Source organism: Oryzias latipes, chromosome 6 (genome assembly GCF_002234675.1).
Source record: "Oryzias latipes chromosome 6, ASM223467v1".
Classification (NCBI taxonomy): domain Eukaryota; kingdom Metazoa; phylum Chordata; class Actinopteri; order Beloniformes; family Adrianichthyidae; genus Oryzias; species Oryzias latipes.
In genome coordinates, this window is record NC_019864.2 from 7,418,314 (window position 1) to 7,435,517 (window position 17,204).

The 17,204-nt window shown below is 41.2% G+C and overlaps 2 protein-coding genes across 2 annotated transcripts in view; both read right to left on the reverse strand.

Annotated features, from left to right (window-relative positions):
• The window catches only part of LOC101174342 (switch-associated protein 70), a 33,543-nt gene extending 29,421 nt beyond the window's left edge, over positions 1–4,122 (reverse strand). Inside the window, exons 1-2 of the mRNA XM_004069443.3 lie at positions 3,921–4,122; positions 2,394–2,534 (exon numbers count right to left, since the gene is read on the reverse strand). Coding sequence (XP_004069491.1) covers positions 2,394–2,534; positions 3,921–4,016 — 237 coding nt within the window. The 5' untranslated portion in view covers positions 4,017–4,122. The remainder of the gene's footprint in view (positions 1–2,393; positions 2,535–3,920) is intronic.
• Positions 4,123–9,552: 5,430 nt separating this feature from the next.
• wee1 (WEE1 G2 checkpoint kinase) lies at positions 9,553–16,686 on the reverse strand. The gene is made up of 10 exons (XM_004069387.4): positions 15,735–16,686; positions 15,235–15,452; positions 14,915–14,981; positions 13,527–13,699; positions 13,125–13,393; positions 12,899–12,988; positions 12,726–12,811; positions 12,471–12,641; positions 11,118–11,263; positions 9,553–10,593 (listed from the first exon to the last, which is right to left on the reverse strand). Exons 1-10 carry the CDS (start codon positions 16,224–16,226, stop codon positions 10,437–10,439), a joined length of 1,869 nt encoding a protein of 622 aa, XP_004069435.1. The 5' UTR covers positions 16,227–16,686; the 3' UTR covers positions 9,553–10,436.
• Between the last annotated feature and the right edge of the window lie 518 nt (positions 16,687–17,204).

A 17,204-nucleotide genomic window follows, 5' to 3' on the forward strand; every position in this document is an offset into this window, starting at 1 on the left:
TGGGTGGATGGATGGATGGATGGATGGATGGATGGATGGATGGATGGATGGATGGATGGATGGATGGATGGATGGATGGATGGATGGATGGATGGATGGATGGATGGATGGATGGATGGATGGATGGATGGGTGTATGGGTGGATGGATGGATGGGTGGATGGACGGACGGACGGACGGACGGATGGATGGATGGATGGGTGGATGGATGGAGGGAGGGATGGATGGATGGATGGATGGATGGATGGATGGATGATCACCATGTTAAATTTACAAAAGCATTTCAAATGTTTGACTTTTGCAATGCCACAAAAACTGCAGCTTCCATGAGAATTTGAAATACTTTGCTGAACCGAGCATCAAGAAGTCCATTACAGTGTCTCACTGTACATCTTTCTATGGTCAAAGTGTCAGCAAAACAATCCCAGCAGCCACGCTGGGAGCGAAAAATGACATCATCACAGCAAGACAGACCGCTGAATGAGCTGACTCATGGTTTACCGACCGGTTTAGGGTCACTGTCCTACACAATAACATGACTTGTAGACAACGGTGATGTGTGACAACACCATGGCAAACTCACGCTGCCTTTCCCCCCATAAAGTCTGACAGTCCAATGAAATCACTGTGGGATTCCTAGCATCATTGAATGTCACTTCCAAAGTGAAAGTTTGAACCTAAATCAAATGGAAAGAGAAAAGCTTCACCAAGGCAATGGGAACAATTTATATTTATAAAGATATCATTTGTTAAATATGTCCACCAATTTTCGGTAAAGTCAGATTGTCCAAAAACAAAAATTACCACTGCTTTTACTGATTCACACAGGGGGTTTGGCAGAGATTTTTTACACCAGATGCCCTCCATGACACAACCCTGTACTTTCTGGGCTGGGGACTGGCACAGGGAGATCCTGTGGAAAGGATGGTATTCATTGCGCACGCAGGGCATTGAACCCTGATTTCCCATGTGCCAGTCCTGCACATAACCAAAGCCATCCACCCACCAAAATGGCAAAACGTGATGATAACAACAACAAAATAACAACATAGTATCAAACTTTTCCAGACAAACGCCTTTAACATAGACATGATGAATTCAGAGTAATTAACAATTAACCAAAATGACAATTGAAAGTCAATAAATTTTAGGGAAGTAACAGTAATTTTGATCATGATAAATATGGATACTTAGTGTTGCACTTATTTAGTTAAAGTCATAAATCAATAGAGAATAGAATCAAATAAAGGCAGAACGAGTTGTGTCAGTTTACAGTCCTATTTTTACCCTTTTTTCTGAGGATGTGGGTTGTTCCTCAGGGGTTGAACACTCTAAAAAGAAAAAAGTTGATCCAACTTAATTGAATCACTTCAATTGGTGACACATAATTGAATTAAGTTTATTCAACTTATTTATTTATGTCTATCCAACTCAATTTAATATGTTTATCTAACTTAATTTTTTTGTTACTTTTTAAAAAAAAAAATTTATACAACTTAAATTCACACATTTTTCTAAAGTTTCAACCAATGGGCCTTGTAATTTCCATATCAAAGACATAAACAACCCATCAAATGTCTCACAGTTTTCGTGTGGTGAACGCTGCCTTCTATATTGGGACATATGGCGTTTTACCGCACAAGGAGGTTAATGTTCATCCTCTCCCAAACTCGAACTCATGGTGCAGAAAGAAAGAAATATAACAGTTTACAACATTACTAGTTAAAACAGAGTAAAACAGCTAGACATCAAAACACATGGACAAAAACTCACACTTAAACCCCAATCTGCCCAGACAGGCAAAGAAAAGGGTATCCCATAATTCCTTGCGCTGCCTTACGTTATGACGTCATGACGCATTGGCAGCTTCACACCAAAGTTACACCAACTTAACTGAATCAAGTTGATTGAAAGTAAAAATACTATGTCAGACAACAACGTTTTATTTTTAAGTTGAATGAACTCAAAAAAATGATTTATTTTCACCAAACTAAATAATTAAGAAAAATTAATTAAACTTTTTTTAATTAAATCAAAAAAATTTACCTTTCCAACTACAGCCCAAATACTCTTTTTAGAGGGAACAAAGCTTTCTCCTTGAAGCTCAAATCTGAATCTTTTTGTAATAAATACGATTAGTAAAAACAGTGCAGTGATCATATGTAATGTTCAGTTGTTGTTGTGTTATTCAACAGCTGAAAGAACACAAAGAGCTGTTCGTGTCAGCCAGACACCAGATGGGATATTTCCAAGTCCTAGTAACACACCAGGTATCAGAGGATTAAAACATAACCAGATGCTGACAGGTTTTTCTTTTTCTATAACCACATCTCTTTGCAACAGGATGTGTATTTCCTGCTTGGTTCATGTCTTCATGTGTGCAGACGGACTGACCTTGTCCAGGATGAACCTGTTGAGGTACGGCATGTATCCCTGATTGGAAACGGGACCTTCATCGTCATCTTTGAAGTGCTCCTCCAGAGCCACGGGGTCGTGCGGGATCTTCAAGACCGTGCACAGGTTGTGAGACAGAACCTGGAATACAAGGAAAGTTTAGGGTTTTACAAATTAAGGACAAATTAAAACACACGAGTCATCCATTTTCATAGTCACTTTTTTTTCCATCTTTTTAAAGTCCCACTCCGATCATCCAGTAATCTGTTGTAAAAGTGTTCCCAGTGGTCTTTTCGTTATGATTTTGACATTTTTAGCCAAAATGAAGTAGTTTCTGCAAACCAGCATGAGTTCTTTAGAAAGTGGCCTCTTGAGTTGTGGGTGGGACTGTTGGGGTCGAGTAAGCCCGCTCCCCTCCCCGTTGCTGAGAGCTTTGGAGCAGGAGCACAGCAATTTTTTTTCTGTCACAAATGCAATCTATTTTCAAATGGCATTTTTGCCTCTGCTCCTGATTCACAACAATTTGAATGAAGAAATACTCAGAAATTCGAATGTAATCCCTATTTTTCCTATTATTTGACCTCCATCATCAGAAAAATGTCACAAGAACAAGTTCAAAACACCGAAAAGACCATTTTCATAAGAGTGGATATTTAAATTCTTAGTTTGTTGACGTGTTGGCTGGCATTTCTTCGAGACCATTCACAAAAATAGTTCCCAAACTGGGAAATAACCTAATCTGTAAAAAAAAAAACCACACACACACACGAAGACACTAAAAATTGAATTGTGTGTGCTATAATCTGCCAAGGTTCCTCCAAGAAAGAGGAAGACCTCCTCGAGCTGCTATGAAAAAGTTCCAGATGCCAGAAAGCAGTGGCATTTTCACATGCAAGTTGCTTTAACCAAGTAAAAGAATAATAATAAAAAGGCAGGTTGCAATAGTTTTTATTTAAAAACTGACCTATCAGAGAGCTAAACCCAAAGTGTTTGATGAATCGTAGATGCTCAGAGAGCTGAATTTAGACCTGACCTTCACTGTTGATTTCTGTTTGAACAATGCTTGGCTTGCACTCTAAGCTCCATCTGCACTATCAGTGTGGCAGTGGGAGTAAGGTAATACACATTAGGACGATTTCCATCCAGGTCTAAGTTTCCTTTTTTTTCTTTGGAGTCGTTTAGCCAATTAAAAAGTATAAAAACCTAACGGAAAAACGCATCTGAAGAACAAACCTGTTTGCATGGTTGCATTCACTATTGACTTTACCACGTGGTTTGCGTTATTTTTAATGTTCATTTCGTGTTGAATGTTGTAAAGGAGTTGTGTTTCTGTCTGAAGGTGCGGCTGGAGCAGGTGCGTCGCCGCTGCTGTCAAACAAAGGCGCGCTTATGCTTCCAGAAGCGGAAGAGACGCGATCTGCATAAAAATAACTACCGACTTTCCAAAGAAGTGAGAATGTCATGGGCCACTTCAAAAGCATCTCGCTCCGTTCCAATAAAGACAAAACAGAAACTCCAGAAATGTACCTTTAGCTGAGATTTGGAGACTTTCCCGCTCTGGTCCAGATCCAGCGCCGTGAAGGCGTGCCAAATGGATTTTAATAGCTCGTCCCGCAGAGCCATGCCGCTAAAATGAGACTCGTTTTTATGACTTTTCCTCTCTGCTCTGGTCGAATGCGTGACGTTTCCTCCGTTTTTCCTCCTCTCTGTGTGTGCGCGCTACCTCTTGTGGACACAATGAGAGAGCGTCACGTGACGCGCAGTCAGCTTCTCGGAGCTGCGTGTTCGGCATCGTGATGCGCGGAGGAGCAGCGGCGCCGCGCGGCGCTCACAGCAGGAGGCAAGAGAGGCGCAAATGAGCCCTGGACATGACAATAAAAAAATACATAAAGTAATGAATAAGTTGTGCGCACAAATGAGCATTTTGTGTCCACATATTGATATTTTAGTATTTTACAAAAATCAATTCCTACTAGGCTACTAATACTAATCTATGCCCACAAAATGCTATTAAATACCACCACTGTGCTCATAAATTGACATACTCTGAAAGAAATTACGATTTATTGGTCATTTGAATGACACCACATATTGAGAATATGAATGACACCACAAAAACTTTTTTTTTCCTCTCACAGGTAGAGGTTGGGTGACGCCATTTATTATCAATGAATTGTGTTTACCCTTTTTAAATAATAATGACAACAGAAACTTCCCAAATGACCCTGTTCAAAGGTTTGCATACCTTCATGACTTTGGTTTGAATGGCAGCTAAAGGTCACCATCCTCCCCTTTGACCCCTTTGCCTGTCAACTATCTTTGTGCACAAAAGGTGTGGGAGTTTCTGGGCTCCCAACAGATCCACTCACCCTTCATCCGGCGCTACACTGACATTTCTGGATCCTGAGTCATGGGGAAAGCTAAAGAGCTGTCAAAGGATCTATGGGAAAAGGTAGCTGAACAAACAGGAAAGGGATATAAGAAGATATCCAAGGAACTGAGAATGCCAGTCAGCAGTGTTCAGACTTTAATCAAGAAGTGGAAAATGAGGTGTTCTGCTGAAATCAACCCACGGTCACAAAAAAATCTGTCACAACTGCCAGAAAATTGAAAATTAAAAATAAATAAATAAATAACTTCAGTTGTGATCCAGGACTCTGTGGTGTGGATGTTTCAATATGTACAATAAGGAGGCAACTGAAGAAAGCCTTTTTTTGAAAATAACACAAAATACAGTAGCACGCTCACAATAGACTTTTGTGTCTGTAGATCTGGAATAAGCTTATGACAGGGTGCCCAGAGAGAAACTCTGTGGTATTGTTTGACGAAGCCTCAGATAAGTATGTTAGAGCAGTGTTTTTCAACCTTTTTTTGAGCCACGGCACACTAACCTTGACAAAAATCCCGCAGCACACCAGCATCCAAAAAAAAAAAGCAGAAATTCATGGTCTGTATTGATCGACAGCCCCCCCCACCCCCACCCCCCACCCCCCCCCCCACCCCGCATTCTCACGTGGATTTTTGTGATAATTGTGGCAGAAAAAGCAGGAAGTTGCGGCTGTTTTTTTCTAAGAGATGAAATAAAAGTTAAGTTAGAAAAATTTAGAAACTGTTTGTCTGTTGTGGTTTCAAGACATTTCACAAGGACGACTCATTGTACGCTGAGACTGTCCCTTTAAGCCAATGTATCATGGGAGATGTAGTGTGAAAACTACCGAAAAAGGGCAGATAGACTAGCGTCTCTGAGCTTCATTGTTTTGTTCACTTGTTCCACAGTCTGACACCGGACTCTGTGGAAAGCTACACCGCTAACGACGAGCTTTAGCTGGTATTTCTGTTAGAACTGAGAGACTTTATCAGCAGAATCAGAACAAGGAAGTGAAGACTTTAAGCACTTCTGATTGGTCAGACTGATGACATGTGATTAAGCCTTCAAGAATGATTGGCGGAGACAGTTAAAGGGGCGGGACTTTTCCTTATACAGGTAAATCGCGGTACCGTCATTCTTATCAAAATGTCTTTAATAGAATCAAATAAACACAAAGAAAAAGTAATTTTAAGATCTTTTATATTCCTAACTACTCAGTGTGTTATCAGGGCCTGTTTGGATGAACAAAGAGCTGATTTCCTGGAGATGGAAAATGTTTTTGGATCAGTGAATGAGGGCAATTTCCCACGGCGCACTTGACCATCTCCCACGGCACACTAGTGTGCCACGGCACACTGGTTGAAAAACACCGTGTTAGGGCAGTGCATGACATGAATGAGGGCTGTAAGACAGTGGTGAAGTGTGCTGTAGGGGTGACAGAGGAGTTCAAGGTGGAGGTGGGATTACATCAGGGATCAGCTCCTTCCTGTTTGCAATGATGGACAGGCTGACAGATGAGGTTAGACAGGAATCACCATAGACTATAATGTTTGCAGACAATATTGTGATTTGGAGCAAGACCAGGGGGGTATTCCAGAAAGCATGTTCGAACTACCCTGAATTTAACCCTGAACTCTGGCTGAAATCCGCCTGAACTTGCTTACTCTGGGTATGTCGGTTCCAAAAGACCGGATATGAGTTGGCGTGATTAAGCTCCACTTGGTAACCCTGGGTTAATGCACGTGCACAGCAAGTACATAAAGACATTCTCAATGGATCGCCGATTTCAGGAGTCACCATGGAAATGCATAGAGAAAAAAAGAGAGCGTTATACTCCAGTAAGACAGAGTCTGAGATTTTAATGACGGCGTATGAAGATTATACGACCATCAAAAAAGTAACACGGCTGCATCATCAGCAAAAGAAAGAGTTTCTGCTTGGAGAAAAAGAATGGACAAAGTAAACGCACGAGTTTCTATGTCATTTCTATTTTCATTGTGACACGCGCATATATATATATATATATATATATATATATATATATATATATATATATATATATATATATATATATATATACACCAGACAAGACCCAAGGTGTAGGCTGTGCAAAGAGGCGCCTGAAACAATCCAGCACATAACTGCAGGGTGTAAGATGCTGGCAGGTAAAGCATACATGGAGCGCCACAATCAAGTGGCTGGAATAATATACAGACACATGTCTGCAGAATATGAACTGGAAACCCCAAGGTCAAAATGGGAAACACCTCCGGAGGTGGTAGAGAATGAGAGGGCAAAGATCCTGTGGAACTTCCAGATCCAGACTGATAGGATGGTAATGGCGAACCAACCAGACATTGTAGTGGTGGATAAAGAACAGAGGAAAGCCGTTTTGGTGGATGTGGCAGTGCCAAGCGATGGAAACATCAGGAAGAAGGAACACGAGAAACTGGAGAAATACCAGGGACTCAGAGAAGAACTGGAGAAAGCCTGGAAAGTGAAGGTGACAGTGGTGCCTGTGGTTACTGGAGCACTCGGGGCAGTAACCCCCAAGCTGGAGGAGTGGCTACAACAGATGCCTGGAAAGACCTCAGACCTCTCAGTCCAGAAAAGCGCAGTGCTAGGAACAGCTAAGATACTGTAGGACCCTCAAGCTCCCAGGCCTCTGGTAGAGGACCTGAGCTTGGAGGAGAAACCACCCGCGGAGGGTGAGAGGGGCGTTTTTTTTTTTATATATAGATATATATATATATAAAGCATTAAAAATCTAGTTTAAGTTCATAAAACAAGATAAGATGGATAAATAAATAAAAGTATTTAAAAAATTTGCTTAAAACCAGGTTAAAAAGATTGGTCTTCAGCCTTTTCTCAACCCTTGTGCTATCTTAGATGACCCCACCCTTACATCGACGTGTTCTCCCTACCATGACAAAGGTGGAAAGATTTCATGTAATCCATGGACACCAGTGAAGATCACAAACCATTGAAGAAAAAAGGTTCAGAGCACTGTCTAGTGTCTCTAGATGACCCAACTCCCAATGTTAAAGTGCCTAGGATAGCACAAGGGTTACACCTCAGTCCTTTAAAGTTCAATTCCTTCCATGACTATTGTTCTTCTAACCATTCTGACTGTAAAAACCAAGACCTATGGAGAGCTGCTTTACAGCACTATGGCCCCCGTTTATGGAACAGTCTGCCAGAGGACCTGAGAGCCGCAGAGAGCATTGATGCTTTTAACCCTTGTGCTATCCTAGGCACTTTAACATTGGGAGTTGGGTCATCTAGACCCACTAGACAGTGCTCTGAACCTTTTTTCTTCAGTGATTTGTGATCTTCACTGGTGTCCATGGATTACATGAAATCTTTCCACCTTTGTCATGGTAGGGAGAACACGTCAATGTAAGGATGGGGTCATCCAAGATAGCACAAGGGTTAAAAAGCAAGGGTTGGATAGAACCTTGAGACACACCACAATTAACTTCATGGACCCCAGAAAAGTGTGTGTCCATAAAGTTTCTCTCCATGAGATAAGATTCCAACCACTTGAGAACAGTCCTTAAAAGCCAAGACTTTGAAGTCTGTTCATAAGGATCAGGTGATCAACAGTTTCAAAAGCTGCACTTAGATCTAGTAGAACTAGTACTGAGATCTGACCTGAATCCAAGGCACAAGTGGCTTGTGGAGACTTGGAACAAGTTGCTTAGGCTGTCCTCTGGTGGATTGCTCCAAATAAAGAAAACAGTCCAAGTTGCTTACAGCCTTTTCTTCCATGTTGTGCTCAGATGTTTATCCAGTTCAATTCAAGGAAATTTAGCTTAAAATGGCATTTCTCAGTATTTCTTTATTCAAATGGTTGTGAATCAGGAGTGGGAACATTTGACAAAAGAGCATATTTGGGACATTGTAAATACTCTAGGCAGGCCGTGAGCTCTCTGCTCTGCTTCATTCTGTTACATCCATTTGCAGACAAATAGATCCATGTACGTCTTAGTTTTCCACGTATATCTATACAGTATGTGCTGTCGAGTAACAGAGCAGGAAGTATGCCTCACTTCACGACCAATGTTTTTCATAAGGACTTTTCAGACTAACAACCACGTTTATGATTGGTGAAATTAAGGAAAAATGACAACGGAAACAGCCAACCCTTTTAAAATTGTGTTTATGAAAACAGTGGCCTTTTTCATATTTACCTAAACATACTTCGTACATACATCCATTTAACCCTCAGTAGTCTCTGAACTCAGAGTTTGCCAAACACATCAGCTGTTTACAGTGACGTAGGACTGACAGCGACTGCCCTGTTAGCATAGTTTTCACTGAAAATTTAAACTTCAACTTTCAAAAAGGTTTTCAGTTTGGAAACATTTTGGTTTAAAAAGAACAACGCAAAAGTTATGAGAGAATTGTGATATCCCCAGGAATAGAGTGTTGCTTTTTTTTTTTTTAAATCTTGCCTTATTTTTGTATTTATTAGATTACATTTGTCTACACTTTTTAGGTTTTTCCAGTTAAAAATGCAACTTTGAATTGAGTTTTTGGATTTTTTTCATGTTCTATTAAAAATCAGAGTGGGACCTCTGTGTTCCTATCTGTAAAGAAAAATAAAGAGGCCAGATAACAATCATTGCCACAAAATTGATTGAGCACATTGTAAAAAAAAGAGTAAAAAGCGCTCAAAAGGGTCCAGACTAAAAGGTCAAGCATCCACATGTTCAAAAAATTCACAGAAAGTTATCCCAATGCTTTTAGATCCTATAAAACAAGAAGAAAACACAAAAACAGCACAAATAAAATAGAAGAGGAGAAATGATGAGGTTTTATTTAAAGAACATTATGTACATGTTACAACATGAAGCTCTTGTGTCTGAAGCTACAAGAACGTACGGACGATTACAACTAATCTAAAAGGACGAGCTGGAATTGTGACAGCAGAACACATGAAAATATGACGAACAGGACGGTGGCTGTTCTAATGCTACAGGGAGGGCTGGCAGCACTGATCAAGGCCGGATTCATTCAAACTAACGGTCTCTTTTCACCAAAATGGCACAGTTGATTTCACTCCTAAGCAGTAAAACTAAATATGCAAATGACTGGTTTATATTTGAAAATAAAAGCCAACTATCTGTAGAAGAATCCAGCTGAAACTGACCAAACCCTGATACACAAAAAATTACTCAATAGCAGCAAGTTTGTTTTTCATATTTTGCAAAACAAAACAAAACGTGGCCAACACTGTGACCACACGGTGCCTTCAAAGTGCTCCATTACAAACAGAGACGTGATCGATCCTCAGGCAGTCCTGCACCCAGCATCAGGCTTATGACAGGCAGTAAGGTGCACATGGTAGAGGCAAGTACATTCACACGGGAGAGGGCTTCACTGCAGCTTTGATCTGCTACTAAAGGGTTTCAGCGTCTTCAAGGGGAAGTGCAAGGACACAACGGTGCAGAGCCTGATCTCCACGCAACACCGGGACTGTGAAGGGTAAAGCAACGGCCTTTGACGGATGACCGTTTGATCAAGAAAGACACAGATGGGCAGAAGGTTTCAACTATACAACAAAGGTGTAAAGAACTTCCAGTTCTGTGTGGCAGCAGTCCAGGAGAATAAAAACCACACACCAAGTCTGGTTAGGAGGTCCTTAAGCCTTGAGAGTTGGCTTCAAAGTCTTAGTAGATTGTCAGGCTGACTGAGCGGTTCATCTTTTTTCCAATTAGTCTTGAGGTTCGGAGGTTGGACTGGAGAGTGGAGCGGGTCAGGACTCTGTCGGTGGACAGAACCTTCTCCTCAGCAGCTGCTCTGGCCATCTGGGCTTTTTTCAGCTCCCTGCAGAGAAAGAAACAAGAACTCATTCAAACGGCCACAGTGGTCAGTCAAATACAAAACGGCAGCAAAAAGACTTTTAAAGACTTCTTTAACAAAAGAGAGAACAAAAACTGAAATTTCATCTTGAAAAGGCAACTGTTTTTGTTTGTTCATTAACTCTTGTGTTATCTTGTGGGGTCCAGATGACCCCACCCTTATATTGACGTGTTATCTCTACCAGAAGGTGGAGAGGATTTCATGTAATTTATGGACACCAGTGAAGATCACAAATCAGTGAAGAAAAAAAGGCTCAGAGCACTGTCTAGTGGGTCTAGATGACCCAACTCCCAATGTTAAAGTGCCTAGGATAGCACAAGGGTTAATGTGTATTGTCAGTTACAAGTTCTAAAAATACAGCTGAAAAATGTTTACATTTCCTATGTGAACATCTGCACCAGTTTCAGTTCAGCATTTGACTTTTTGATGACTGTAAGATACGCTGCGATGATTTCCACGTTCCACGCCGTCCAACCTGTCGTACTCACTTCTGAAGCAAAGCATTCTTGAATTTTTCAGCGTTCAACTCCACTCGTAGCTGGTCTGCACTCATTCTGGCAGAGGTCAGGAGCACCGGGTGTCTAATGAGGTCGGAGGCCGAAGGTCGTCTGACCTGGTCAGGGTGGATCATCAGCTAGAAAACAAAAAGAGAGGAAAATTAATTTTAAATATTTTTGACATGGATTAATATATTAGAAGAGCATACTGGTTGTACTAAAGGAGTGCTTCTCAAATAGTGGGGCGCGTCCCGATGCGAACGCGCAGAAGTAGCGATTTTAGGTACAGGTAATACGGGCAATTGCTCAGAGCGCAAAAGGAGGGCGGTGACAGCGGCTCAGTGCTTGTTAAAAAATCTGCGCCGCTATTGGTCCTCCTATGATCTGGTCTATCACAGAGTTTGTAACAGCCTGAAACTGTGAAGTGCCGTCCCTGCAGCTACTCCTGTCACACGCGTGTGTGAGAGAGAGGGGAGGGGTAGTGGGCTCAGGAACACGGAGCGCTCCCTCTGTTGCGCAACACCAGGATCACCTTGTGTCTTTAGATGACTCAGCTCATGCTAATAATGTCATTCTTAACTATTGTAGACATTTGATGACGTGTCTTTATTTTCCATCAATGTATTCTTTGTCTGCCTGTGGTTTAGTTGGTGTCAGTATTTGACATGAAGACAGCAGGTAAAGCAGGAAAACAGTTACATTTTATGAGATCATAAATAAACTATTTTGAAAAAAATCAGCACAATGTTTATTGTCTATTTCTTCAGACTTAAAACGTTAAATATATTGGTGCTGTTGATGTTTCAGATCAATTTAAATGTAATATTATTTATTGATTGAATTATTTTTCTCTGCATCAATTGGTTCAGTTGATCAAAATTGTTTCTAGTTTAAATAAGGAATGACATTTTATTTTTATTTCCGGCACTTTAATCTTCTTTTCTGTTTTAGACTAGAACAGGGTTTCTGTGGCAAAATAAAGCTAATGTTTGTTGAAAGTGGATTTATATCGTTTTTCTCTTTTGTTAATGTTAAAAGATCCAATTTTAAGTATACTTACACCATTTCTATAGATACTAAACTAATATATTGGGGGGCTTGCAAAAAAAAACAATTGAGAAGCACTGTACTAAAGTATCATTCAGTTTAAATCCCTCATACATCCATATATCCAATAAAAATATATAGACCAATGTTACCAAACCACTTCTTTTAATATAAGAAAATACTTTAGTTTATGACCAATGACATAAATGGAAATATATTTGATAAGAGTTGTGTGTTTAGACAGCAAGTAGCTCACATTGGGACAATAAGAAATGTAAAGATGCAAGTGACTGTTACCTTGAGTAGAGAGAGGAAGTCTGGAGAAAGCACCTGAGGGATGGAGGGCAGTTTACCCTTTCTGATTTCGTGCCACTTTTCCCCATTGGAGGGTAAAGGGTCAGCGCCAGAAGCACCAACAACAGTAAGAGCTAAAGCAAATATGTCTGCTTTTGTCAGGTTACTGTAGTCCTACAGAGGGATAAAAAAAAAACGATGAAATGAAACTGTGCAGAAAATATAATGCTTGTGCATAATCAAAGTTAAGCTACAAACCTCTTGCAAAACTTCATTAGCCAAATATCGACTGTCACCTTCCTCCACCTGTGGATTGTTCGCTGTAGTCACATGACCAAGATCACCTTAAAGATTAAACAAACGCAACCTCGTGAAAACCACACAAATAACACTCACTGACACAAACAAGGATAAAATAGTGTGCAGCTCACCTATTTTGTAAATAACGCTGGTTGCTAGTCCATCCACCTCATCACATTCATCAAAGCTGGCCACAGGCTTCCGCGATATGAAAATGTTACCTAAAAAAAGACAACGTTAGCATGTTTATGAGCGGCAATTACAGGGATTAAGCATCAGGACAAAATATTACACACAAACAGAATTTTTAGTACATTAAAATAGTCATTTTGATAAATCAAATAGTGGCGTACTCACTAGGCTTAATGTCCATGTGCACCAGAGAAGTGGAGTGGATGTACTTCAGCCCTCGTCCAACCTGCAGCAGCAGATCTTTAAGTTCCAGCTCAGTGAAGTAGCTGAGCCGTCTGTAGTTTTCCGCGATCACGTCTGAGAGCGTGCCGCCGTTGCAGTACTCGTTCTGGATGAGCATGTGGTCGTCCTCGGCCCAGGCCGAGTAGTACCGCACCACGTGAGGGTGCTGGCCCAGCACGGCGTGAGCGTACACCTCCCGCAAGGCATTTTGTCTGTGACGAAAGGAACGACAGATGATCATGACAAAATCCAACTAATTCTCAATTAAAAGGTTAACGTGGACAAAGACTTAAAAGAACTCTTATTTGTAATAGAGTAATAATAAAATGATTAAAACAGACTTACTCGTCTACTGATCCCGCCAGAGGTTTCTTTGACCTCTTGATGGCATAAATACAACCGTCGAGTCTCTTCACACATTTGAACACGGCTCCAAACTCGCCACAGCCTATTTTCTCCAGCTCGAGAAACTCCGAGGTGTAGCGAGACATCATGTTGCTCTCCATCATGGTGATTCTCTGCAGACAGACAGACGTTTGGATCAAATCCACACCCACACTGACAGACTCCTTCCACTCTGCTGCTCTCATGAATAATTCTGTTTCACCAAAACAAGCTGGTTCCCTCAGTAAACAGGCTTTGGATCATTTGCATTCAAATACACAATACAGATCCTTCTCCATTCTACACTTTCAACAGGAGGAAAGATTGAGCAATCAGCTGCAGGACTGCATTTGTGGAATTTGTAGGAGATATATCTGTAGACGGGCTTTAACAGAAAACACCCTTTCGAAAAATTCACCGCTGCCCCACCCAACAATCAGATAGAATTTTTTATTTAAAGATACTTGTATTTCCCAAATACCAAATGACTTTTATCCATGTTTATTCTAACCTGTGAATTGCAAATCCAAGTTCCTGTTTGGGTACATGGATTCCAGCAGCAGGAAAATTCCTGTTTATGCAATAGGCATACTAAAGAATGACTCGGTACTAGTATATTACGTAACATCCAATTTGACTGTGTTGTTACTTTCTTTAAGCATGATGTCATCAAATGGAAAAAGCCACATTGCAGTGGGATTTTTGCATGACGACTGCATCCTAAAAACTGTCAAATTACAACTCCACTGCGTTGTTTAGGTGAGAACGAGCTCATTAAGAATGACAGGTTCAAATTGAAGCAGCACGTGTCACACTCACCATCTAAACATGTTTCTGTGGTTTTGACTTACGTATAATATATAATCTCAACTCATTTTCACTAACAAACTGGCTTAATCCCAAACTATTCAACCAATTCTTAGCATAAAAAGGTTTGACTAAAAACAGGTGTAAAGAAAATGTGGGATTTTGGGGATTCAGCCATACTTTCCGTGTTTTGAATACTGTACTCTGATGTTTGCGATCCGTTCCCAAAAATAACAGTGAGGATATCTGTGACATCCAAGATTGCTGACTCGCAATCTTTATACATTTACTGGAGTTTAAAAAAAAAACTACTACTTAGGTCATGTAATAATCGCTCTACAATGTAAGAATAATGTTGAGTTTTACATATATAAACTAAACAAATTGAATGTTCTACCGTCATCGGAAGAGACAAATCTTCATAGTTAAGTTAATTCTCATTCATTACGTAAAAAGACACCCGCACAGCAGCCTTTCAGGCATCATTTAGATCAAACAATAAGAATGGTGGTTTGATGGTGATAAGGAAAATACTCCATCACCTTGGATGGTGGGAGGATCTCATCCACTCCTTCACTGTCGCTCGCCTCCATGTCTTCTCCGCAAGAGCTAAATGAAGGGACAAGTTAGCGTTGGTTAGCATTCTGCACAGCAGGGGCAGCACTGTGGCTTTAAGGTCTGCAGGCAAACACCAGGAGGGTTTGACTACCAGAAAAAACAAATGCTTCAATCTGTAAGCCATTTTGACAGTTGCTGGTATAGGAAAGAAGAATGAGTAAATATCCGCACTACAATAATATGTGTCAACAACCATAAAATATAGATTTGATCCATAAAAAATTAGCAGCAGGGAGAAACGTACTCGTTCCAGTGCGCTCTTTTTCTGTTGTTTCTTTGCTGTGTGGCAGACTGAATGAGCAGGGAGTCTGGGGTGAAGGGGTTAAAGTTCACCAGGGGAACCTGCTGTCTCCTCCTGGTGCTGTCTGTGGCTGACTTTCCAGGAGACTCCACCTTTTTGAACAGGGCGATTCTCCTGCTGGAGGACAGGGAGCCGGAGCCCCGAGCTCTGGAGAGCAAACTCTGTGGAGGAAAAAAGAGCTGTGTTATTCCAAAAAAAATAAGGTTTTTTTTTTATTTAAAATGAATGATACATAATCAATGTCCTGCAAAGACATGGACATGTTCAGTAATATATAGGATGATCTGATTACAGAAGGCATTGTGTAATAATTGGGTCACTGAGTTTAACTGACTCAGCACCGAGTATACATGGAGAACAGTAAAGTAAACAAAAGCAAAAGAAAAAAATATATTATTTTGCTGTACACTTTTGCATAATTATAGAATGTCCTCAGAACCGACCTTTGGTGTATGCGGTGTGTCAAAAAGTCTGAGTTTTCGGAAGGTTTTGTGTGGAGGGGTGTCCGGGCAGTCCGGGATGGGAGAGCTGGATCCTTCCCCGTCGTCCTGGACGAAGCTATGCTCCGGCGAGCCCCCGTACAACCTGGGGCTCTTCCTCGGCGATGGGCAGTTCGTGTAAATGACACTGTTCGGTGACTGCAGGTGCGACGACGGGGAGTCGAGGCTCTCTTCGTCCCACAGCTCCACGTCGTCGTCCCCTCCAGAGTGATTCAGGGGGCTGCTGTTGCTAGTTCCCCGCAGCTTGTCGGCGGCGGCGCCCCGTCGGACTGGCATGGGGGAATCCATGTCCGTGAAGCCGGACTCGCCCCCAATGCTGCTGTTAACATCCTCAATAGAATCCTCCTCTCCGTCGCTGGATGTGAACTGCAGTTTCTGGCGAATGTGGAGGCTCTTGGGAGGAGTTCCGAGACGTCTTCGAGTGCAAGTCGACATTTTCAGAGTTTAAACCCCTGCTTCGTCGACAACACGGGCAGCTAAATGCGCGACTAGTCCAAAAATGTGACGATAGCAGTGTTTTTCGCTCAATAAACCAATGTATAATTACCTTTAAACAAAGGTATCGGCTGAAAGGGAATCGAAAAACAACGTTTTAAAAGAAAAATCACCCTCATTGGGTGCTCGCGAATTCCGACACGCTAGTAAAAGATGGCCACGGATTAGCTTAAAGGCACTGCCGAAACAGTTTCTTAAACTAGCATCAACTTTAAAAAAAATAAAGCTACGTCTGAGTACCAGGCAAATATCGGTCTCCGTCCGTCTGGAGTCGATGACTCACTGACCCAGGAACCAGTCTGTCCCCGATAAAAACTTAGTAATGTTTACAAAAAGTTTGAATGAGTCAAGAACTAGGTTCTTCCCATCACGCGCGTGGCAAAGGACTTCCCGCGACCGTTGATCACATGTGACTGGGAAACCAATCAGGGATCGTCGTTGAATTTTGAAACATGGGCGTTCCTGGAGGATTACGTCATTGGTGGCCGTGCGACAATCTGGCGGGAACGTGCAACTTCCACATGTTGCCATAACTTTCTAGACTGGAAGCCATTTAATGTAATTATGAGACAATGGGTTCATTTTCAAAAGTTAACGAAAAGAGATCAAAACACTAGAAAAGTTAAAGACTGAATCCCCACATTATTCTATCAACTTAAAAGTATGTAAAAACTGGTCAGACAAATATGTTAGGGGATTCATTTTTAACAATTTGATTTATATCACAAGTTGTGGTTGCTGTTTTGATTTATAGTCTATACCGATTCGTTTTTAAAGATCAAATTTGATTCGATTAACTGATTGTTTAGTCAAAACTTCAACCAGAACCAGTGTAACAGAGATAAATACCTGGTACTGAACAGTGCAGGTGAAGTTTTCCACATTCCTTGCATTTCTTCCAAGATAATCAAGTGTAAA